General features: G+C 40.1%; 1 protein-coding gene and 1 long non-coding RNA gene across 8 annotated transcripts in view; both read right to left on the reverse strand.

Annotated features, from left to right (window-relative positions):
* Positions 1-8,483: 8,483 nt before the first annotated feature.
* Positions 8,484-25,388, reverse strand: part of LOC143880151 (phosphatidate cytidylyltransferase 1-like) — a 58,316-nt gene continuing 41,411 nt past the window's right edge. For all 7 annotated transcript variants that reach the window (XM_077382928.1, XM_077382927.1, XM_077382922.1 and 4 more), the window contains 4 exons: positions 11,271-11,399; positions 11,117-11,173; positions 9,048-9,131; positions 8,484-8,738 (listed from right to left, as the gene is read on the reverse strand). In XM_077382928.1, coding sequence (XP_077239043.1) covers positions 8,661-8,738; positions 9,048-9,131; positions 11,117-11,173; positions 11,271-11,399 — 348 coding nt within the window. In that variant the 3' untranslated portion in view covers positions 8,484-8,660. The remainder of the gene's footprint in view (positions 8,739-9,047; positions 9,132-11,116; positions 11,174-11,270; positions 11,400-25,388) is intronic.
* LOC143880150 (uncharacterized) lies at positions 12,374-19,361 on the reverse strand. Its single transcript, XR_013251510.1, has 2 exons — positions 13,891-19,361; positions 12,374-13,758 (listed from the first exon to the last, which is right to left on the reverse strand). It is a non-coding gene; the product is annotated as an uncharacterized LOC143880150 (long non-coding RNA).

The following is a 25,388-nucleotide window of genomic DNA, read 5'->3' on the forward strand; positions in this document are numbered from 1 at the left end:
TGGTTTGCTAGCATCAAAACAAGAAGCTAAGATGAATGATTAACCCATGGGAACCCTTGGGCTTACAGAGTGTTACATGAAGAGGGGACCAGGAGTCCCCCATGGACTACATCGTATGATGGCCTAGGAGATAACTCGAGAGCCTTAACAGATAAAAATTTTCAGAACTATTTCCTCTTTACATTCTCCTTTACATTCCCCACGCCAAAGCAAAAACATTAAAACTTCATAAACTAATTCTGCAACCTTCCTCGTAGATCATGCTTAAAACACCCCAGTTTGAGTTATCAGAAGAAACCTTTGCAATCTTCATCTAAGATCTTGAAAACAACTGCTCTATAGATTAATAACCACCCTCCACCTTGTGCGATCTTCCTCGAAGATCTTGAAAAAACTTATTACGGGATTAATGCAGAAGCCCTCGATGCTTTCCTCAACAACACCTGTGTCAAGGAATAACGAAGGACTATAGTCTATCCTATCACCAGAAAAACTATACAAATCTAACCCAAAAAACCTAATAACATTGTTCCCAAAAAATCACCCCAGAAACTCCACAAGAGCTAACCCCATTACTTCATGTGAGCTTTAAGCTCCCTGCTGCCTTTCTCCGGGGGTTTTCGTTCTTTTTTTCTCCCGCATCCCGCTTCTCTATTTCAAAGAACATTTTTTTTTGGTCCCTTCAACATTCTCCTCGTACCCTAAGCCCAGCTGGTCCCCCTTTTTTGTCATTTTCTCAAATTCGTCAGAGTAGGCCTTCTCTTCTTCTTACAACACTCCTCATCCTTTCCTGAATTCTCCTCCTTCGTTTCCGACTCCGACTTCCCTTCTCCCCCCGAAACATCCTTCCCTCCTTCTATTGAAACCTGTTTAGCCCTATCAATACAGGATTTAATTTTCCCATTTAGTTCCGCTTCCATCGAGTCTCTTGTCATTTTAGACTCCTCATCGGGGAAAACTGTATCTTACTCCTTCTCTTCTTTTTTTCGCCGAAGCGGCCTCAAACGAGCTTTTCTTTCCTTCCGCTCCTCTACCAAACGTTGTTGAAAGAGTGGCAACTTGTATTGTGGTATGCAAACTTCTTTGACAGACCTTTTCCCGGTTAATTGGAGGAATTCTTCCTCATTCTCCATTGCTTTCTTCTTGAATTTTTTCCATTGAACTTTCATGTATTCCATTGCAATCTCGCTTTTTGTCGGAGATCCCTCGCTGGTTTTTCTAGTTTGCTAAGGTTTTATGGCTACAAAGGATAAGGGTTTTAATGGGCTGTTATAAATTGAGGTTTATCAGTTGAAACAAAACAGAGGAGAGAAAGATTGCAATTGGTGGTACCCACTTGTAAAATTGAAGATGAATCTCAATCCCTCCTCCTTCTTCTTCTTCTTTTTTGATCGGTGATTGAAAGACCCTTGATCACCACTCTCTCGATTCTTTCTTTCCTAAATTCTTTTTTTTTTTATTAAATAGGAAGTGCCCACTATGCGTGCGCACTTTCCTTAGTGGAAGACTGTATCCGGCATATGGTTTGGGTGAGATTTGTGTTTCCAAATCTCTATCCACATCCTTCCTTTTTAATCTCAAATGGAATTTACCTTCATACCCTTAGTTATTGTTAATTCCTTAAGAAACAAATTGATAATGGGGCCCACAATTTATCTAATTAAGGGTGCCCTTACCATTATTTTAGTTGATTAAATTAAGAAAATTGAAATGGAAAGTGGTCGTTACAGCTCTTTGTAAATCTTTGTTGAAGACTGATAAAGAGATGGAATTAGATGTAGGGCATGATTGATGTAACACAGTTCTTATACCATGTGGGCCATTGTCGTGCTGAGATGGAGGAGACAAGGAGATGAAGGGGAGGAAGAGAAGATAGAGAGAAGACAAGGAGATGTCATGGGAATGAGAAGGTATGCTCCTATCGGGGGGTGTGCCGTAATTTATTCACATAAGTTGAATATTACATAATAACTGCAATTCACCAAACTTACGTAACATAAAAACAAACATAGTGAATGTAAAGTTGTAAACCATATGACAATTCTATCTGAACATTTCTTTGCATTGGGCTCTTATTCCTCATAGATCACCAAGGATACTTAATTGTGGTTATTGTATACTCAAACTCACCGTCCTCTGGTTATAATGTAAGATTCAAGCATCCGTGACACCATCCCGAGCCATACATTTGCATTTTAGGTGAACTCATAGGGCCCCGTCCCACTCAGAACCTAAGATGGCTTCTATACCAAGACTTGCTACATAAGTATAATGTCTTAATCGATGGGTTTTGGATATAATTCTAGAAGAATTGCGCATAAATCAAGACAAACCAGATTACAAGCAAATCACCAGGACTATAGTAAATCAAGCGATCCATTCCTTTTTTCCAACTGCACCATATCTGATCATTGAAATCCCAAAGGGCAACCCAAGAGGGAGGGTGAATTGGCTAATTAAATTTTTTGCCCTAATTAAGTGTAATGTTAAAACCAATTTTAACAATTAACAATTATAAGTTTAATTAGGATTTAGAAAACATTACAAGTTTAAATCTAACCCTTGTTCAATTAAGCATAAACACAAATGAAGGTTAGAAGTTACCAAACACCAAATGTAGAGGGCAAGCAAGAGAAGAAGAGGCACACCAAGATTTATAGTGGTTCGATCTATCAACGAGACCTACTCCACTCTTCCAAGTTTGTCTCATTGGGTACTCCACTAACGGTGAGATTCTATACGCCGAATCTCCAAGCTTTACAAACACCTTCTCTGCCTCCGAGGGAACAAACCCTCTTTGCTCCAGATTCACCTTTGTTAACGGGCCGAATCGTAGACGATTCAAAGGCCGAAGCGACAAAACCCCTCTTCACAATCTTGATTCACCTTTCTTACCGGGCCGAATCGAAGACTCTCAATACAATGAAGAACAATAAATAATAACACTCTTAGCCTCTTGATTAGGCTTGATACAAAAATGATAGCTCACAAAACTCTCCAAAAGATAACAAATATAAAAGCCCTATGGAGATCCTCTTGTTGAATGTAGAATACACAAATCAAAGCATTGAAGAGGATAAACCTTTGATATGAAAGTTTAGGTTCAAATAGATGTGAAATAATTTTGCAGTTAACAATCATACTTGCAACCATTTATCATATGAGCAACTGAGCATGACTCCCTTGAGCTATAGTTCAGATAGCAAAAGCATTCCTATCCTGTCACCACTAAGTGATTTCGTATTAGATGGCCAATATAAAAGTAATATGAGAAGAAATTTAAGTTCAGATTGTGCCAGAAGACTCTCCGGGTTGGATCTACTCTTCTCACATGTTGGTGAGGATGTTCGAACATGCATACGTACTGGGAAAGGCCATTGCTTGATGAAGCTATGTCAAAATATTGCTTACATTTTGCAGCATAGCTTGCTACCGACTTACTAGATGTGCAATGATTATATGTTCTCTACATTGTTTCTAGCCATAGTGAGGGTGGAAAATGTAGCATTTTTTCAACAAATACCTTATGTTTTAAATATACCGTATTCATCTCTGTAAGTTGAGCCTATTATATGTGCCCCCGACTTCCATAGTATTTAATTGGAACATAGGTTAGATGTGATATGAAGCTAAAATGTTTGTGCGGAGGCTAATCACACTAAATTTCTCGGCAAGGTAAAATCTCGGGGATATATTTTTTTCTGATTTATAGTGGGAAGACAATTAAATTAAATTATTTTAAGAGATATAATTTGAAATATGAAATAAAAATATCGCAACATTATCGTGATGTTTTCACGATAATTGATAAAAATGAAAAATATGGCTATATTTTTAAAATCTCAGGATTATATTGGGATTCTATCGTTTTATCAAAATGTTGCGATAAAATAACTATAATGTGAAAATGTCTGAGATATTTGTTACAAAGATCACACTAAGTGGCCGTATTCTTATACTTTGGTGCATTTGTTGGGTGATAATAATAGCAATAAAGCATAAATAAATTCATATCAGCGCTATATTTATGTGTCTCAAATTTCCATTTGCTAATTTCTCTTACTTGATTATGCTGTCATGGGCAGGAGGACTTAAAGAAAGAAGTATTCGGTCGACCAGTGTCAAACTTACCAAAATCGTGTTATGCTCCTTGTGAACAATACAGTGTATGGATATTAGCCAAATCTTTTATAGATTCCTATCATATAAAATTGTTTAACCATGACGGTGTTAGCTAATTATGATACAGAGATGAGGAACTTCTACATCAGGGTCTGATACTGAATGACGACTTGCAGCGTGTTGTTTGCCAATATGATAACATGTTGAAAGGAACTTCCACCATAGCAGTAGTAGGAGCAACAGAAAAATCAGTTGCACCTCTTGTTAATGTCAACCATGAAGATGATGAGTCAGATGGTGATTTTTCCCAGTTGGCTCATAGGTATCATAGCTCTGAACTTCCTTCTTTTCTTAACATCAAAGGGCTGTTTGGATACATGGATTTTAGAATCCAGGTTTTAGTTTGAAAGCGGTGTAAAATTCTGGATTTTACAATCTATTATGCTGGATTTTAAGTAAGAAATCCAGGTTTTACAAATCTCTCGCCTCCGCCCTGAGATTTCTAGAACCTGGAAACACAGGATGATCTCATACTCTCTCGCTTGACGGAAAGAAGAGCGAGAAATAAGAAAACAATAGACAGTCTCCTTCTCTCGTCTCCCATCCCGGATTTTGAGGAAATCCAAGATTCTAAAATCAGCATATCCAAACGGCCGCAAAGTCTCGTGGATAAGCCTGTTATGAATATCACTTGTACTTCTCTCCTAATGCTTTTTTTTATGCCCTGGAACTAACTATGTAATGTGCAATGAATAGCAGGCCATTTTTGCAGTTGTTATTTTGATACTTAAGGCTATTTCAGCTCACAATTTGTCACTTCTATTTCATAGCTTGTCATCTAATTTGTTCATCAAGAAATGACTAAGAGGCTTTGTTAATACAAAAAAAAAGTGAAGGGTGTGTCATGTAACATTTATGTTTCAAGTAAACCATAAATTAATCTTCATCCTCGTCAAATCTGTCTTTTAGCTGAAAACGGACAACACGTCGCCTAAGAGAAATCAACTAACAAGAGTGGACATCGTCGTCTGGAGAGACAAGGTCGATGGCGGACATCACATCACCTGATGAGTTAACCAACCAACGACGAGGGACACCGTCATCTGAAGAGACATGGTCGACGGCGGACATGACGCCGCCTGAAGAGATAACCAACCAACGACATGGGACACAATCGTCTGGAGACAAGGCTGACGGCAGTACGTCGCTTGAAGAGATAACCAACCAACAACGGAGGACACTGTCATATGGAGACATGGCAGAGACCCACACTAACGACCGGGCATATAGCCTGACAATGAGAAGTGGATTGCAATGCAAACCACGATGAATGCGTAATACTACACAAGGGAAATACACTCACGCGTAGAAGTATAATCAACAAGCTAAAGGAACAACAAACAATACGAAGAACTAACAATGCGAAGAAGCGACTCACAATACGAAGGACTTACAATGGGAAGAAGAGGCCAAGCAACCAGAATGGTGAACACCATCAACTAGACAAGAAAAGGGAACCAAGACAAAAGGTGACACATCAACTAGACAAGAAAATGGAACAACCAACAACACTCCCCCTCGGGCGAGACTACATGAGCCTGGAGACTACATGAGCCCAGAGACAACAACAAGACAAGACAAAGAGCTCAGGATTATTTCAGGATTTTGTTGTTTTATCAAAATTTCATGATAAAAACACGATATTTTGAAAATATTGGAGTATTTGTGACATAGACAAAGAAGTCCAGCAAACAGAGCATAGGAGAGCCTTATCAGAACCGCAGGCTCCCAGTAATGGTCTGATTTTCATAAAAACATTTTATTAAATTTGTAAAATAAAAATAAAAAATTAATAAAAGGCAAAAAGCTTTGGCCACACATGCACAACCGAGCTGGGCCCACAAGATGACCATCAAAATCCCTCCGGTAGGCCCACATGATGGCCCATCTCGTCTTCTAATTAAGAGTAATGAGAATGTGATGCTTTACATACCCATGAAGATTTCTCCCACTTTCAATGTGGGGCTAAAATCTTTTGGAGGGATAAGCGCCAATAAATTATGGGCAGTGATAAATCGACTCCCCAATTTGATAAATCGACTCTCATGTGTCTATCTCTCTCCTCTTTCTCTCTCTAACCAAGAGGAGATATCTCTCCTCTTTCTCTCTCTAACCAAGAGGAGAGAGAAAGACACATGAGGAGTCGATTTATCAATTTGGGGAGTCGATTTATCACTCCCCTAAATTATTTGAAACTGGGTAGCAAAACATAAACAAAAACTTTTTAAAAACGATTTTTACTAGGGATTTGGCTAGGGAACATCGCAGAAGGCATTTCATGTAACGGCTGTTGCATGAGGGCAGTCACATAGGCTCTTATTGATTTAAGCCACCTGAGGTGGATGCACTCTCATTCAACAGTCGTTCCGCGAAATGCCTTTGCATGGTCTTTAGCAATTCCCTTTTCATTAAAATACTAACAATCTTCCAAATGCTTAGGGGCTGTTCATTTATAAATGATTGTGAGCCCAAACCGATTACTGGACGCATAGTCCAATAATTGGTTTTGGCTAACAGTCAGCTTCTCATAATCTTAAACAATCAAACATGGCTTTGGGCCTGTTTGTTTTGGATTATGAGAATCAATTTTAGTCCAACAACTGACTTGTGGACTCATAATTAAATGCAATTTTGAGTCCAGTAATCAGTTTTGGAATCAATCGATTCTCAAAATCCAAAACAAAGAAGGCCTCTTACCTACTCATGACTTTCCGATGAGCACATCAAAAGGTACATATTCTAGCACCTTCAAAAACAACTTTAGAGCCAATCCAATCATAAAAGGTCACTAAAATTTAGGATGATCATTGAATTCCAAGTATAACTTGTCTAAGATCTCAATCCCCTCATTTTTTCAATTACTCCAACCACTTACCATGGGTGCACCCATGGATCCAATCAACCACTAGCTCTTTCTCTCCTTATTCGTTATCTGGACAATGTAGAAAACAAGAAACCCAATTGTTTTGCAAATTTTTCAATGTGATCTCCAAAGTCTCCATGAAATGATAAGAAAAGGAGTTGCAAAGTAATCCCAACTTTTCCTCAAAGGCCTACTCAGACCACTTGGCCATTGTATCATTTGGCTGAATGTATTGAACTTCTTCACAGTCTAACAATGACAACCTCTATTCAGATGAAGTAATTGTGAATTGAGGGAGATTCCCAAAACATCCTGCAAGAGCTCCGCATCGAAATGGCAAGCAAAAGACATAAAAGAAGACTGCCAGACTCATTTAGTTAAGCTCAATAGTTGGACTGGTACTCATAATATTGCGAAACAAATAAAGTAGAAGAGATCCTCGCTAAGTTGGTGGCTACTTCTCATATAATGAAGGGTTACGAAGAATGATGGAAGAGTCTTTAGAGGTAGTGGGATATTCATGGAAGTCATTGGTAATGCATGCTAATAGCTCAGAAAATTCAGTGTGTTTACCACGAGGAAAAAGATTCATTCTCGCGAATGAAATAATAAAGAAAGCTTGGCTTCGCAAGCAAGAAATAAAGATCCTGTTCTCGAAGTGAGCTAATAGGGGGTTCGAGGTTCAGATCAATGTCCAATCGAGAATTAGCAGCCTCTCTAACCAGTTTACTTCATGCCCTTTGCCGTTGTAAAGAGGCACAGGGGCAGGCAGTATTATTATTTTTTCCGGGTTTATTGTTAAACACAAATAAATGAGCTAGCAGTTGGTAAAACAGCTGCATGACAGCTTTTTAAATGAAAATATAAGCAAATGGGACTGAACTGGCTAATTTGAAGGATGTATAAGAAATGCTACTATGAGATGCATAACACACCTTTCGATTGCGTCCACCAACTTGATATCAGCATGATTGGAATCCTCCATCTAGTGATCCCTAACTGCGAAGATACCCGACTTAAAATACACCCAATGGAGGATCCTAAGACTAAGATCGAATCATTAATAGCTCAGTTTGACAATCTCACACTCCCTCCAGTAGACATTTTCTGGCGGGAGAACACATAATATATAGATATCTTTCCCTGACCTCGAAGAAAACATTGAAGCAAAGAAGGAAGTGTATGAAAATATTTGAGAGGGCTGACACATTCTTTAGGGAAGTTGATGGTGAAAAGAGCAACCAGGATTGGCATAAGGACTCCACAGGCACTGTAAGGATGGCTGAAATAACCAAAAGAGCGATTTTTTGCTATGGCATGTTAACATGAGTCCACCAGATGAAGGGTCCAGATGATGATGGTGCATGTCATAGGAACATTCCCTAGAGATTATTTTTTGAAAGACTAACATTTCCTAGATATAAAGATGCTTAGATGAAAAAAGGGGTAAATAAAGGCCAGAGGATGAGAGTTACAAGCACAATAAAGATTGGTATACATTGAAAATCTGCGTAAAAATGAAAAGGCATGTAAAACACAACACCGTGTGTAAAGATGAAAAGGCATGTAGAACACAACACCATGTACATAGCATGCAAAAACATGCCTCAAGGTTCTAAGTACCCGCGTATTCGAAGAACTTCCCGAGCTCCATGAAGAGAAACTGCTGGTCCTCAAATGAAAGGTTCCTTATCTGCAACATAACAATCTCACATATTTACCATACACTATAAACAAGAAGGGAATACAATCCAGTGTTTTAGTTGACAATGTACACGAGTGGGACCCATGAATGAGGGAAACGAAGGCCCACCATATGCCCCCACCTCAAAAAAGCTAGGAAGTAGATATGAAGTGGGCCACATCATAATGACCCCACATCTTGATTATCACAGTTTTGGTAGACTTGTTCCGATGATTCTTTAAGCGAGTCAACTACTAGATCATTTCCCAAAAGAATATGGTAAGAAAAACAAATGCAGAATGAACAGCGTGTTTTTACCTGGTCGAGGACCATCTCAACTGAATAGCTTCGCTGCATGACAAATGATTGATGATAGATGTATGCAAACACGGCCATCACCATCTACAGAAGAAATAATCCAAAGAAAAATACATCACATCAATCTGGAAGGGCAATTAGCAGATAGGTGTCATGAGAAATCCCAAAATTGAATCAGAATCGTGAACTGCAAATGTGTCAACGACAACAATAAGAGAACACCCAACCATTCAAAAAAAAAAAAAAAACAGACACAGAAAACAACCAAATATGGGCCTCATATTGACCCTTTTTTTTGGATGGTAGGGAATTCATTGAAAACCCGAAAAGGCCGAGGCCAATACAGAGCAGAATAAAGAATGTACAAAAGCTACAGAGGAAAAATAAAAGCTAAAAGAAATTCGTAAGGAGGCAAATGGTCATAATAAAGAGCTAAGCCTTCCTTGGCCTCATATTGACTAATAAAGCGTGCTTCGACATAGATAAACAATAAAGCAACACAAACAATGATAGCGTGGTGTTCCACTTCAAGGATAAGCAAACATCATATAAACACCAGAAAATTTGAATGTAAGAGAAGATAATTGATAGTAAGATGAAAAAAGAAAAGAAAAATGAGAAAATAGAAAAATTAAGTACAAGGCCCTATTTGGTTAAAGTGAATGGAACCGGTCATCTGCTTGCCCCACCATGGATTGGCCATCGTTCATAAATCTCGTGAATCAGATACTCCTAGCTATTTTGATAGTGCCCAGCAAATAGGCGGTTGAAAATTTAGCACTTTCAACAAGAAAAGTGGGATATTTTATATGGTGGCCCATTTATAGTGAGATTCATTGGATGATCACTTCCAATCACCTTACACATTATAGACCGGAACAGATTACTAACTTTACCACCCTGAGAAAATATCTTAAAAATTGAACCAGCTAATGAACTGGCAAATTCACATCAGACCAACGGGAAGTGATCAGACCAGAGTCTATGTCACAAATATCTCCGATATTTTGAAAATATAGCAATTTTGTCGCGACATTTTGATAAAATCCCAAAATAATCACGAGAATTTAAAAATATAGTGATATTTCCATTTGCGGGCATAATATCACGATAACATCACAATATTTTTTGCGATTTTTTTCTTAATTTATAAATTTTAACCATTCTCTCTCTCTCTCTCTCTCTCTCTCTCTCTCTCTCTCTCTATATATATATATATATATATATATATATATATATATATATATATATATAAAACACGAAAAAAATAAAAAATAATAATATATCCCGAGATTTTTCCAAGAAATTCCCGAGAACAGTATTTGTGACTTAGGACAAGACCAATTCAACAAAAATGAGTAAGTTCAGATAATTGTTTGATCAGAAACATCAACAGCAGTTCCTCAGCCTACTATGAAGAAACTCATTAAGGTAGAACTTAACATGTTCTGAAAGTCACAAATATAAATAAACACTTTAGTCATAAAAATAAGAGAAAAGTTCTCTTTTGAAAACTCCAGCATGCTATTGTCAAAGTAAACTTTGAATATAAGAAATCAGAAAAGAAAAACAGACATTTAGTTTGCAATTATATAGATAAATAGTCTCACTTTTTAAAAATTACAACTTCATAAATCTAATAACATTACATCTTTTCTGATAAAAAAAACATCCAAGACAGGTTAAACAGTTTTCCCCAAGTGAATCACATAAGGTGTGTTTTCTTTTTCCATAAAAAAAAATATATTCAGCTTAGTCCCACAAAAGAGGTTTTCCCCACGTGAATCACAAAAGGTGCAGTCACAAATAAACGAGATAGACCAGCCAGTTTTTGTAGAACAGGATGGTCAAGTGGCACCATTAACTTTAAATGTTTTTTTAATGTTTTTATTCTACTTTTCACGGAAAAAAAACACTAAATGGTTTATGATGTACCACTTTTTATTCCTGGCAAAAAGCTCAAATCAATGTTCATTTGTACTCAAATATTAACATTTCGAATTTCCAAGCCCATTCACCTACCCAAAAACAAATAGCAATAAAACATTTCATACTCGCCAGCATCTTACCTGGCAATCCATTCTATCAGTAATTCCACCATGTCCAGGAATACTGTCACCGAAATCCTGTAACAATTGAAGAAACATACGGTTAACTAAGCCAGGTTTTATCAAGCAACTTTCTATCACTTCGGCTTCAGCTCAAAAATCAATGACGGAGAACCTTAATGTTAAAAGCTCTTTTGAAACCACTTGCAAAAAAGCCTCCAAAAGGTGCTATAATGGATGCGAATAGACCAAGAGCTAAAGCATGCCATTGTACTGGTAAAATCGACACCACTTTCCATGGAAACTGTAAGAAAATAAAAGAAATTAAAATCAATTAGAACAAAGACGGATACAGATAGAACTTATATTTGAAAAACTTCTACAAAAAAGGTTACACGCATACACAAACAAAATTAGAAAATGATAAACACTTGGAACCAAATAGATGCAAACAATATAAAAGACAGATACCAAGGTTATGCTATTTAACTATCCTCTGGAGCGATTCTTTTATTTTTCATTCCAAAGAATAAAAAATGTAAAAAGATTGTGTTCTTTAACCCTTCTTTGCCCCTTTCCTAAACTCCTTTTTAATTCTTTTGGTTAGTTTTTTGGAGCTACTTTTGGTTGCTTCGAAAAATAAGAAGCGATTTATCAGGCGCCCTCACTCACTCTTCGTACTTCTCTCAACAAAACCAACACTCTCCTTCCTGACACATTTTCCGTTCCCGGGAAACTGTTGCCCTGGTCCAAATGTTGCAGACTCAATAAACCCAAATCGAATCCCACACTAATCAGTGGAAGCTTCTAGAAAACCGGATCCACATCCAGAACAAAAGATGGGTCTTCGATGTTCGCCTCGTCAAATATAATCTCTCAGGTAAACCCATCCTAGAGGAGTCCCTTTACTGGAACTGTTTTCCATTGGGATTTGTAATTTAGGGTTGGTTTTGGTCCTTAGGATTTTAAAGTTTTCCTCCTTTTCAATTTCATTTTCCTTCTTCATTTCAGATGGAAATGGCCTTCTCAGAGGTGGAGATAGTCGAGTGCTCGAGGCAGCCAAGGCAGATCTTTGAATGGAGGAAGCTTTCTTCATAAAGCATTAAAATCTTCTTGAGAGTCGTTTACAATGTTTGGGCATATTTTGTATGCGGGTTTTGAGTTAATGCCATGAACTAACCTAATACTGACATTTTTTTCTATATAAAATCCGAGAAATACTTCTCAACACGGATCAAACACGATGTGCAACAAAATAGCAAACGAACGATGCAAAGAAACACAAGAAATACAAGATTTTACGTGGTTTGGCACTGCCTACGTCCACAGGGGTAGATTTTCACTATTTCGGTCTAGGGTTACAAAGTCTCTTCTTCTTGGCCAAGAAAACACAAAAGAATAAAAACCTAATCCCGCAACCCTAACATGTGGCTTATATATCAACGCCACTACATAGAAAAATTTACCGAAATACCCTCAAGAGAAAACCCAAAACTTAAATTTAGCTTCCAGGGCGCTGCCCCCGGCACCCCCAGCGAGCTAACTGCGTAGCTCGACCCGCGTGTGGTGTGTGCGTCACACACATTAGTTCGTCAGGGTCCTGTAGTATACAAGACCTCTGCACAACAATCTCCACCTTGGCTTGGATTCTGCAATCACCTGAAGATCATACGCCGTTGTGTTCTCTGTAACACAGCTCCGCACCTCGTGCACATGAGGTGCCCACTCCACTCCACTCCATGGGGTGCATCGCCAATCATCAACAACGGCTGATACTAGCCAAGTCCAAGCAATGCTTGAACTTAGTCACTGCAACTGACTTTGTCAACATATCTGCTGCATTGTCATCTGTATGTATTTTTTTCAAGTTGATGCTTCTATCTGCCACCCATTCTCTTATCTTATGGTGTCTTACATGTATATGTTTCGTCCTGGCATTATATACTTGATTCTTTGCCAAATAAATTGCACTTTGACTGTCCAGTGCAACAAGACTTCTTCCTGCTTCAGCCCCATATCACAAACTAATCCAGCCATCCAAATGGCCTCCTTGCCAGCCTCACATGCTGCCATATATTCTGCCTCTGTCGTAGACAAGGCGATCATTAACTCAAGAGAAGCCTTCCAAGAGACGGGCCCACTGCAAAGTCTGAGTCCACATATCCTATTAACCCATCTTTAATTTTGCCCATGCCATACATCAAGCCTAAATTTGTAGTGCCTCGTAAGTACCTGAGAATCCACGAATCCAGTTCACTGCATTCCAATGCTCTTTTCCTGGATTCCCCATGTACTTACCAAGCTCACTGCATGAGCCAAATCTGGTCTCATACAGACCATCGCATACATGAGACAACCAATGGCACTAGCATAAGGGATGTTAGACATACTTGCCCGTTCCTCATCAGTGGACGTGCATAAGTGCTTACCCAGTTTGAAGTGGCCTGCCAAAGGAGTGCTAACTGGTTTTGCATTTTCCATGTTGAACCTCTGCAACACCTGTTCAATTTACTTGGTCTGTGAAAGCCAAAGTACTCCCTTTTTCCTGTCCCATCTAATTTCCATCCCAAGGATCTTCTTAGTAGCGCCTAGATCCTCCATGTCGAATTCCTGGCTTAACATCAATTTCAGCCGATCGACTTCCTGCCTTGTGTTAGCAATAACTAGCATATCATCAACATACATTAGCAAATATACGTATGAACTATCATCAATAACACGATAATAAACACAACAATCATTGCTACTACGTAGTATACCCATTCCTCGTCATGAATGAATCGAACTGTACGTACCACTGCCTAGGTGACTGTTTCAAACCGTAGAGAGACCGTTGCAGCAAGCATACATGATTCTCTTTACCCTTTTAACAAATCCCTCTAGATGTTCCATGTAAATTTGTTCCTCCAAGTCACCATGAAGGAACGTTGTTTTAACATCCATCTGGTCTAGCTCTAGATTATGCCCTGCGACCAGACTCAACAACACACGGATTGAGGTGTGTTTTACCACAGATGAGAATATCTTGTTGTAATCCACGCCCTCTTTCTGGGCATACCCCTTTGCAACTAGACGGGCTTTGTACCTTTCTCCACCTGTATCGGAAGATGCTTCCTTCTTTCGGTATATCCACTTGCAGCCAATTGCTTTCTTTCCCTCGGGGAGCTTCACAAGATCCCAAGTTCGATTTTGGTGGAGTGACTCCATCTCATCTGCCATGCATAGCCATAACCCACTTATGGCTTTCCCCACCACTCATAGCATCCTGGAAACACATAGGTTCTCCACTAGCAGCAATCAATGCAAAAGAAACAAAATCATCATACCCATACTTGATCGGTTGCTTAGTATTCCGCTCTGGCCTTGACATTGCTATGTGGTTCTTCTTGCTGCTCATCATGACTGCTACTTGATGGTTCTGCCCTGAAAGACTGTATCATGTCCTTTCCATTATCAGATACCCTTGAGTCATCTATATCAAACTGTGTTGCATCATGTTTTTCCTCCACATCTACATCCTATGACTTCCACCAGTCCACTAGTTTTCAGCATACTAGTCTCATCGAAGATCACATCTCGACTAACCACTATCTTTTTCGTAGTGAGATCCCATAACTTATATCCTTTCACCTCTTTCTCAAACCCGAGAAATACACACTGCTTAGACATAGCATCTAGCTTGCTCCTCTGCGTACTCTGAATATGCACATAAGTTGGGCATCCAAATATACGAAATACAGAAAAATCACCTGGCTTTTTAGTACATACCTCTTCTGGAAGTTTGAAGTCAATCGGTGTAGACGGAGATCTATTTATCACATAACATGCCATGTCACTGCATCCGTCCAGAATGTCTTTGACAAATTTGCATTAAGCCTCATGGCCCTGGTTCTCTCAATAAGGGCAGTCTTTCAACTACTCCGCTTTGCTGTGAGGTACCTGGATTAGTGAAGTGGCATTTGATTCCTCGGTCTTTGCAGAAGGCCAAGAAATCACCATCTCAGTATTCCATGCCATTGTCTATCCGTAGGCATTTCAATCTCCTTCCCGTCTGATTCTCAACTGCTGCCAACCAATGCTTGAATTTGGAGAAAACTCCAGACTTTCATTTCATGAAATACATCAATGAAAGTAACGAAATAATCCATACCGCCCCGTGATCTCACTGGCGATGGCCCCCAAACATTTGAGTGAACATAATCAAGTATACCCTCACTGTTGTGCGTCGTTATCCTGAATCTGACTCTACACTGCTTCCCGTATACACAGTATTTGCAAAAGTACAATTTGCAATTTCGAACTCCCTCAAGCAATTTCCGCTTATGAAGTTCCATCAACCCTCTCTCACTCATATGCCCCAGACGCATATGCCATAATTGTGAATTATCCTCGTTAGCCTCGACTGATGCAACTCCACCTGTCACATTATTCCCTAGCAACTTGTACAAGTTTCCAAATTTCTCTCCCTTCATTACAACCAGTGCACCTCTCACGATCTTCATCTGTAGCGGCAACCACCAGTATCTAATGCCCCGAGAGAAATTAAATTCTTCTTTAAATCTAGAACATGTCTTACCTCAGATAAAATGCGTACAACTCCATCATGCATCTTGATTTTCCCAATGCCTATCCCAGTAGCCTGGCAGGCAGCATCATTCCCATGAGAACTGTTCCTCCATTGTATGGCTTGTACGTATCAAACCAATCCTTGTTCGGACACATATGATAGGAACATCCTGAATCAAGAATCCGTGCATTTCGGAAATAGCCCTTATCTGAAGAAACTGATAAAACAGCTACTTCAGCTTCGCTAGAACTTTCCGCTGCAACACTAGCTTGATCTGAACTTCGTTGTTTCTTCTCTTTCAAATCTTGATGGCACTTCTTGTAGTCTCTTCTAATGTGCCTCTTTTTATGGCACCAGTAACATTCAATCGTGCTTCCTCCTCTTGATTTGGATCGAAATTTACTCCCTTCTGGCTTCCTGTCAAGAGATCAACCACGCCCCTGCCTGTTGTTAGCATTCATCACAAGGCCATCTGCCTTGGGTTCTTCCCCAATAGTCTTCTTTAGCTTTTCATTTGCAAGGAGGGCTGAAGTTACCTCTGTTGTGACCAAGGTTTCCTTCCCAAAGAGAAGAGTGGTAACTAAGTGATCGTAAGTTCCAGGAAGGGACGCCAAGAGAAGTAGGAACTTATCCTCCTCTTCCAACTTGCCTCCAACGTTCAACAGTTCCGAGACCATCATGTTCATAGTATCGAGATGCCCCAACAGACTTGAGTTTTCTTCCATCCGAAGAGCATATAGTTGCTTTTTGAGAAACAACCGGTTGGTTTAGCGATTTCTCCCCGTAGAAACTCTCGAGTTTGTTCCAAATCCCGGTTGCAGTCTCTTCACCGATTCATTATAAGCGATTTCATCCGCCAAACATAGACGGATCACGTTAACCGTCTTCATATCCAACTCTTCCCAATCGTCGGCGCTCATCTTTTCTGGTTTCTTGCTTTTTCCTGACAAAGCCTTCACAAGACCTTGCTGAACCAAGAGATCTCTCACTCTTGTTTGCCACAGAGTGAAGTTGGTTGCCCCATTGAATTTCTCCACCTTGAACTTGGCGCTCGTCATCGCTGCAACCGCCCAAAACCTAATCGCTCTGATACCAGTTTGTAGAAAATCCGAGAAATACTTCTGAACACGGATAGCAAAAGAATGATGCAAAGAAACACAATCACACAAGAAACACAAGATTTTACGTGGTTCGGCACTGCCTACGTCCACGGGGGAAGATTTTCACTATTTCGGTCTAGCGTTACAAAGTCTCTTCTTCTTGGCCAAGAAAACATAAAAGAATAAAAACCTAATCCCGCAACCCTAACATGTGGCTTATATATCAATGCCACTACATAGAGAAATTTACCGAAATACCCTTAAGAGAAAACCCGCGCGTGCGTCGCGCACATTAGTCCGTCAGGGTCTTGTATAATACAAGACATCTGCACAACATTTTCTGTGCTGCACCAAGCAGAAAACTGAGGCGGATTTCCTTTTCTTTTCTTTTTTTGTGAATGCAAAATTCCTGCGGGAATCTTTCACCATTCAAGGTATCCCTTGATATATCCTGTTTTGTATTGATTTAATATGAAAATTCTGAAGAAACGATAATAGACACTAACAAACTAAAGGGAGGAGATGGTGAATTGAAGACTCTGTTATTACTTACTTATCAATCCAGTGTAATCGGCTTTTCAATTTTACGTAGATGCCTAACTTAATTATCTAATTCCATTTATTGAAGAATCTTCAATTTTTTCTATTAACATAGATACATATTGCTCTTGAGATTTAATAACTTGTTAGTTTTTCCTTGCTGCATTGGGAGATTCACTCGAACCTTGTGCGGGTTTCAACTCAAACTGTTGAAGTTGAAGTTTAGCTAGAAAATTATTAAATGTCTCTGGTTTTTTCTTTTCATTTTCACATAAATTTTCAATAACTGAATATACTAAGCTATCATGCAGGTGAGATGCATAAAGAGAGATCTGTAGAGCTCTTGGGCTGGTATCCCTGTGTTTTCAGGCCTCACCACTCTATAGCAAGCTCGGAAATGAATTTAGGCTCTTCACAAATCAGAATACAGAGGTGGTAGGGAGCGAGCCGAATAGTTGTCAATAGGTAAAGCTACCATAAAGGTCGCTCACTTTTTAGGGTGACTGGTGACTTCGTCGTGCAATGGCATGAAAGCAGCAGATGCAGAAATGGGCCTCTTTGTGTTTTCTTGTTGGGTCAGTTACATTTTTAAGCATTGCAAAAGATATGCATTGACATTGTGTTTACAAACCGGAGTTGGTTTGATCCAATCTACTTAGAATTAGAATCAAATTTTTTTGATGACAGGTGAACGTGACTCTATTTCAAAAATTAGAAAAAGTTGTTCTTTAAAATGAGTTAAACATGATTCTAATTCTGGAAGCACTCCAAATAAGAAAAATTGACTCCAACTTATAGAATGAGAATCGTTAGAATGGTTAAAGAACGCAAGCCAAGTGTTCTATCAAACATGTAAGAATTCCACATCTTCGTCAAGATGCACTACTCCTTATAAATGTGATTCAGGAAGATTCTACAAAGCCAACTTTAACATATGCATTTAATAAATATAAATATCAATAGGACTTAGAAAGGCCAGCAACTTAGCAACCGAATACACAATGATCCATGGCCGCCAAGGCCAACAACTTATAGGTGTTCCTCTTAACATAAAATTCATACACTATTCCTTGTAAAAAAAAGCACTCTGAGAGGATAAATTACTTATACAAGGTGTAAATCTCTGGCTTTCAAACATAGCAACTCGTGGGCACACTTGAATTTAGAGACAAAAGCACAATGATCCAAATGTTGCTTAGAAATGGGATATTAAGACAATGATATCGAGAGTCGTGTATGTCTTAATTAGAACGATGAAAGGGATTCATATTTCTTGCATGCAGTCTAATATAAGAGTACTCCCGATCACGTAGGATCCTTCACAAGGAAAACCTTTTTCCTCCAATATCTAAGAATATCCTTGATGGCGATCATCCTTCACAAATAAGTAAAAAGAGGCTAAGCATGATGATGGGGCCCAACATTAGTGGGAAGAGGTTTTCTCATAGGAGTGGTGGATGGGTGTTTTTATTTTCATTGAATTTTGTGTGAGAACCGTTTCTAGATTTTAAGTTACAAAGGGCCCATCTCATGCTTGAGTTGTAGGGAAGTCTCTATAATCCTGAGAAGTCTATATATTGTAGGACTACGGCCATCGACTTACATTATGATATGCATGTGCTTTCGCACATGTCTGAAACAAGAGGAATGATAGATACAAGGGAGCCCTTGCATAAAGAGCCAAAAAAGGGCTCCTCATTGGATCCACGTCATCAAATGTAACTGATTTTACTTTTTCAACTGATTTTAAAACTATGATTTGGCCGACACTTTGAATTTATTGCTGACACACGTGTCGTGTCGTGTCTGACACGACACCCGTGTCCACACGTGTCGACACTCCTTTAGACACTTTTAATGTACTGCTAGAGGTTTCAGTAACTTTATATGCATGCATGTGAAAGTGTGTTACTATTTCTAGATTTTTAGGGGCGTGCCTCGTATCCGTGTCCAAACATGGCACACGAATCTGCGTCCACAAATCATGATTATATGTACTTTCTATTTTAGCCGTGTCCCCGTTTCTAAATTTTGGGTGTTTGCCGTGTCCGACACTCCGTGTCCATGTCCACAAATCATAGTTTTAAAATGTAACTGAAATGACGTGGATCCAATGAATAGCCCTTTTGCAGCTCTTTATGCAAGGGCTCCCTTGTACCTATCATTGCTCCTGAAACAATATGGCTCAGTTTAAACTGAAAATGTATACAATCACATATGTGCTTCAAATAAATACAAAAGGTAGGAAAAAAGCCACCTAATTCATTCGTTTCATAAAGAAAATAGAATATAATGAAGGATTGCAATAAATAAATGCAATTTAAAAGATTTTCTAACAAAAATAAATAAAATAATTAAAATTTTAAAATATAAAATTCTAACTCCGTTTATCGGTAGATTGGACAAGAATATCACACATAAAAATTTAGAAACTAACACGCAATTATGATATATTTTTTTCAAGAAAATATTGTTTTCACTGTTTTTAAAGGTTTTTCTAAGAAAATTAAATAATTTGATTAATTTTAGAAATGGAAAAATTGACCCTGTCAGTGGTTGCTAGATCAGGCAAGAAGTCACATATAATAAAATTAGAGGCTAAAATGCATGTGTGACTAGCTTTTATTAAACAATTTTCCCCCAATTTTCTAGAAGTAGTGGTAGAGAGAACCAAGGTATAAATTTAACTCAAGAATGCCATGTATTTACTTTAAAAATTCTCATGAGTCAGGCAACACAACAGACACATTCGATAGAAAGTCAAGTCACAAAAAAGGAAACAAGCATAGTTCTCAACCCGTGACTAGACTCGTGACTCGATTTCTTAATTTTATGACTCGTGACTCGACTCGACTCGTGACTCGTAAGAGTTTTTTACTAGAACAGAAATTTAGTTTAAAAAATATAATTATATATCAAAAGATGAAGCATGTAAAAAATATAACCCAATAGCACATGAATAAAGCACTAAGCCAAAAAATTTATTTATTTTTTGAATGGTAGCAGTTATATTGAAAGAAGGCTGAGGGTGTCCCCCTTACAACACAGAAAAATAAGACAAAATATGGCAATACAATTAGGGCGGGAGAAAATCATAGAGTTCTAAAGCCTGCAGCGATACGCCAACTTTTGCTAAATTATCTGCTACGTCATTAGCAGAGCGCCTCACATGATTAAAAGTTACCGGCCGCCCCTGTAAGATATCTGTAATCTCGTCAAAGAATTTAAGAAAGCGCCACGAGGGAGTCCGAGGTCCCCTGAGCCATCTTATAACATTCAGCGAGTCACCCTCCACAACACAGCTGTCTGATATTTCCCTAACCAAGCTGACTATGCCTTGATGCGCTGCCCTTACCTCAGCCTCATTCGAATCCGCTATGCCGAGTGGCCCAGAATAAGCCTTTAGGACGACACCTTTGCTATCTCGTAATACTCCACCAATCCCTGCAGGGCCTGGGTTGCCCAAGCTTGAACCATCAAAATTTAATTTAAAGTGCCCTTCTTGAGGAGGGCTCCAATGCTGAATGGATACCTGCTGAACTTCCTTGCTATGGCACACTACCGTCCACCCTTCCCAGAGATCAAATGCCGAGACGAAACGGAATAACGGCAGGGCTCTAGCCCAGGAGATAGTAAGCGAAATGACCTTAATAAATAAAAAGAACGGAGATTTAGCTTTCCCATCAAAGATCCGAGAGTTCCTTTCTGTCCATATTACCCATAAAACCGCCATTAAGGATAGCCACCACAACTTCTTTCCCTTGCTTCCCCAAGGTATACATCCCCAGCCGGCAAACAGATCTTGCAAACATGAAGGGAACACCCATATGATGCCAAATCGACCTAAAAGCCTCCTCCAAATCTCCCTTACTACTCGACAGTGTATGAAAATGTCATCAACCGACTCCCCTGATGCAAGGCATAAAGTACAGTGATCGACAATCAGCATGTGCCTTTGACGCAGGAAGTCCACTGTTTGTATTCGATTTCTTAATGCCGCCCAACCGAAGAAGCAGACTCTAGGGGGCGCCTTTGTTTTCCACACCTTTGCTATCAGATGATTAACCTCAAAAGGCACCAACCAATTATAAAAAGACTTTACCGAGAAGCTGCCTGAAGACGTTGCTGCCCACAACCGTTTGTCTTTCCCAGAGACACTAACATAATTCTGCTCCAGAATCTGAAATAAGTTCGTCACTGATGGTAATTCGCGGTCAAAGAAATTCCGACGGAAAGGAGGCTGCCATATAACTTTTCCTCTAACGTAATCAAAACAATCTTTCACGTAGAGATACTTATTCGCTGCAACTAGAAAAAGATCCGGGAATAGGGCTTGGAGCGGTACAGCCGAACACCACCGCATGGGCCAGAAAGATATCCGCTCGCCGGAGTACACACGATACGTTATTTCACGATCAAATAGCGGTAAGAGACTGAGGATATCCCGCCAAATCGTCACCCCCGGTTTGTTGAAGATATTCAAAGAAGTCCATTCACCTGGAGCAACACCATATTTACCTGAGATTACTCTAGCCCATAGTCTTGACTTCTCTTCACCAAACCTTCATAACCATTTACCCATCAGTGCTTGATTGACCTGCTTTATCCTCCGAATACCTAGGCCTCCCCCTTGAAGGGGCATACACACTGATTCCCAACTCACTAGCGCCAGGACCCGCTTCGACGCTAAACTCCCCCACAAAAAACGTCGTTGAATCTGTTCAATGCGCTTGACCACAGACACCGGGCATTTGAATAATGATAGCTGATAAATGGGTATATTGGCCAAAGCAGCTTTGATCAAGGTTAACCTACCACCTTTAGATAATAAGTTCCTCTTCCATGTATCAAGCCTTCGCTCAATTCGATCCACAATGTGATCCCATGCACATTTTCGAGGTTGACCTATTCCCAGAGGCAATCCCAGGTAAGAGGCAGGCAAACTCTGCAAGGAACATCCCATAATAGTCGCTAGATCGGAAGCACCTTCGGCGGACATATTCAAAGCGTAAATACGAGATTTTGAGAAGTTGGAACGAAGACCTGTCACTTACTCATAGCACCGAAGAATAGCCTTAAGATTTAGAATCTTTAAGGCCTGGGAAGAACTAAAGAGTAAAGTATCGTCCGCGAATTGCAAATGCGAGACCTGAAACCCAGACTCACTACAATCTACCCCGGAAATCAACCCCTCCATTCGACCTTTCTTCAACAGCACGCTGAGGGCTTCCGCTATAATGACAAATAGAAAGGGAGAGAGAGGATCCCCATGTCTTAATCCTCGAGACGATTGGAAGAAACCGTGTGCAGAGCCATTAATCAGAATTGAAAAGTGAGCTGAAGATAGACAACTACGGATCCACCCACACCATGTTCTCCCGAAACCCATTCTTTGTAAGAGGTAGTCCAGACACTGCCAGTCCACCCTGTCATACGCTTTTTCCATGTCTAGCTTACAGATAATACCTTGCTTCCCTGACTTTGCCATGTTATCCACCATTTCATTGGCTACCATCGAGCAGTCTAAAATTTGTCGCTGGGCAACAAAAGCACATTGATTCTCTGAGATGATAAAGGGGAGGACCCTCTTGAGCCGATCCGCCAACACTTTAGACAAGAGCTTATATAAACACCCTACCAAACTGATAGGCCGAAACTCGGAAATCTTCACTGCTCCCTTAACTTTGGGGATGAGAGCAAGAAAGGTGGCACCTGTTCCCCGATCCAGCTTCAACCCCGCATGGAACGCTTGAAAGAAGGCCATGACATCTCCCTTTACGTACTCCCAACAATCCTGAAAAAAAGCAAGACAGAAACCGTCCGGCCACGGCGCTTTATCACGATGCATGGAGAACACCCCTTGCTCCAACTCTTCAGCCAAAAAAGGGCCTTCAAGCCCCGAGCGACTAGAAGCATTAAGCGAGGTAAAGCTCACCGCATCCAATGTAGGTCATAAAATATCTTCTGCTGAATATAAATGCCGGTAGTAGTCCAAAATTTCCTTAGTAATCGCCTCTTTACGATCCGAAAGGGTACCCTGCACTTCTAAAACCTCAATCCTATTATTCCTCCTCCGTGCACTGGCTATGTTATGAAAGTAAGCAGTATTTTTATCTCCTTGCTTTAGCCAACTAACTCGGGACTTCTGTCTCCATAAAATTTCTTCCTGGAGGAGACATCATTTATGTTCCTCCTTAATTTTTCCCAACTCATGCAACTCATCCTCTGTAGCTGACCGCGCTTCATCGGCCAATGATAAGACCCGCATCCGATTTTGTAGCCAAGATTGGCAATCGCGGAGAGCCTCTTTTCTGAGAGAGTCCCACTCTATGAGTCTTTTTTTCACATAACGAAGTTTAGCCCCTATGACCCAATCGGCTGCCCCTTCCACTTTATGTGATTCCCACCATCCGCCCATCCGCTCGATCATGTGAGGAATTTGTAACCATCCTAACTGAAATCGAAAAGGTGATGGACCCCATGAATCCAGTCGTGGATCCAGAACTATCGGGCAATGATCAGACACTGAATGTACAATCACCTTCTGACACACTGACGGGAACAAGGAAAGACAGCCATTGCAGAACAAGAATCGATCTAAACGGCTCTTCTGAGAATTTCTGGACCAAGAGAATTTAGCCCCCAATAGTGGAATATCGAGGAGTTCAGATTCAGCAATGAAATCGGAAAACTCTAACATATGTTGGGAAATTCTGCGACACCCTTGTCTTTCTTCTACCCGTCTGATTTCATTAAAGTCGCCCCCTAAGCACCACGGATGTCCCCATTTACCCCTGATCAATAGAAGTTCTGACCACAACTGTTGCTTTGCTGATCGGAGTGTTGGACCATAGATGCCTGAAAATGTAAGAACTTTTTGTGTGCTCATCTGACCAAGAACTATTGACACTGAAAACTGGCCTACCCAGGAATCCTGAATCACCCATTTGGATTGATCCCACATCACTAAAATGCCTCCTGCTGCCCCTACAGCGGCCAAAGAGAGCCACTCCCAATTGGAGTTGCCGCCTAGACTTCGGATCAAAGCACTATTTGCCACCCCCATTTTTGTTTCTTGAATACAAACTATATCCGGCTTATGTCGTTTCACTAAGTCTTTAACCTGTGCCTTCTTCTCCAGATACCCCAACCCGTTAACATTCCAAGAAAGAATCAACATGGGCGAACAGACGACCTATGAGCACTTACCCGCGGACTCATCCGACTGGAACCTCTCGCATGGCGAACTCCTTTTTTAAAGACGGGAGATTTATCATAGTTGACATCTGATTTCAACTTGGATAGCTCTCTCAGCATCTTCCTGACCCCTTCGACGCTGGAAGGATCAGAAAAGGTTCTGTGATCCATTTCACGACGCTCCGCCACTCTGAACATAGAGCGCAATTGGTCTTCGGGCCCAGAGTATGATAAGCCCAGAACTCTGCTCGTTGAAATTATATGATTCACAAAAATTTCCAAAATTTCTGTTTGAGGATCTACCCATGAGAGAGGAGTGATATTCTCCTCCACACTCAAAACTAAAGCTAAGTTGTCACTTACGAATTCTTCTTTTGAATCCGGAACTCCGCCACCATCAACGCCTTCCACCGAAAACTCCCAACTCCCAGATGTAGAAGGATCGGACAGCGGATTGTCATGACAGTCATCTATTAATCCTTGGGTGGGGGAATCACCCCGCTCTTGGCTGCAGCAAATGTCTTTGCCCGATACCCCACCCCGGTGGGTCTCCTCATAGATTGAAAGCACACAAGATGAATTAACGATAGCTGGGCAAGCTACACCGACCGGGTCCACCACTTCCCTCCGTAGCAAAAGGTCACCTTCCTGTATTCCGTCAGCCAGATGATGCACAGAGGAAACACCTACGGAAGCCTCCGCCAGGTTGACCAAGAGACGAGATTTTTCTCCTTCGTGAATTAAGCCAAAAATATAAATAACTATATGTTTGTAACTTGTATGCACAAAAATAATTAAGTTCTGGTTGGAACTTAATCATGGGGGGAACCCTTCCTTGTGTTAGATTTGTATCCACCTATGATTAATGGTATGGTTGGAAGAAGATTTG

Source organism: Tasmannia lanceolata, unplaced genomic scaffold (assembly GCF_043159265.1).
Source record: "Tasmannia lanceolata isolate RefF3 unplaced genomic scaffold, GAP_Taslan_0.1 ptg000006l, whole genome shotgun sequence".
NCBI classification, from domain to species: Eukaryota; Viridiplantae; Streptophyta; class Magnoliopsida; order Canellales; family Winteraceae; genus Tasmannia; species Tasmannia lanceolata.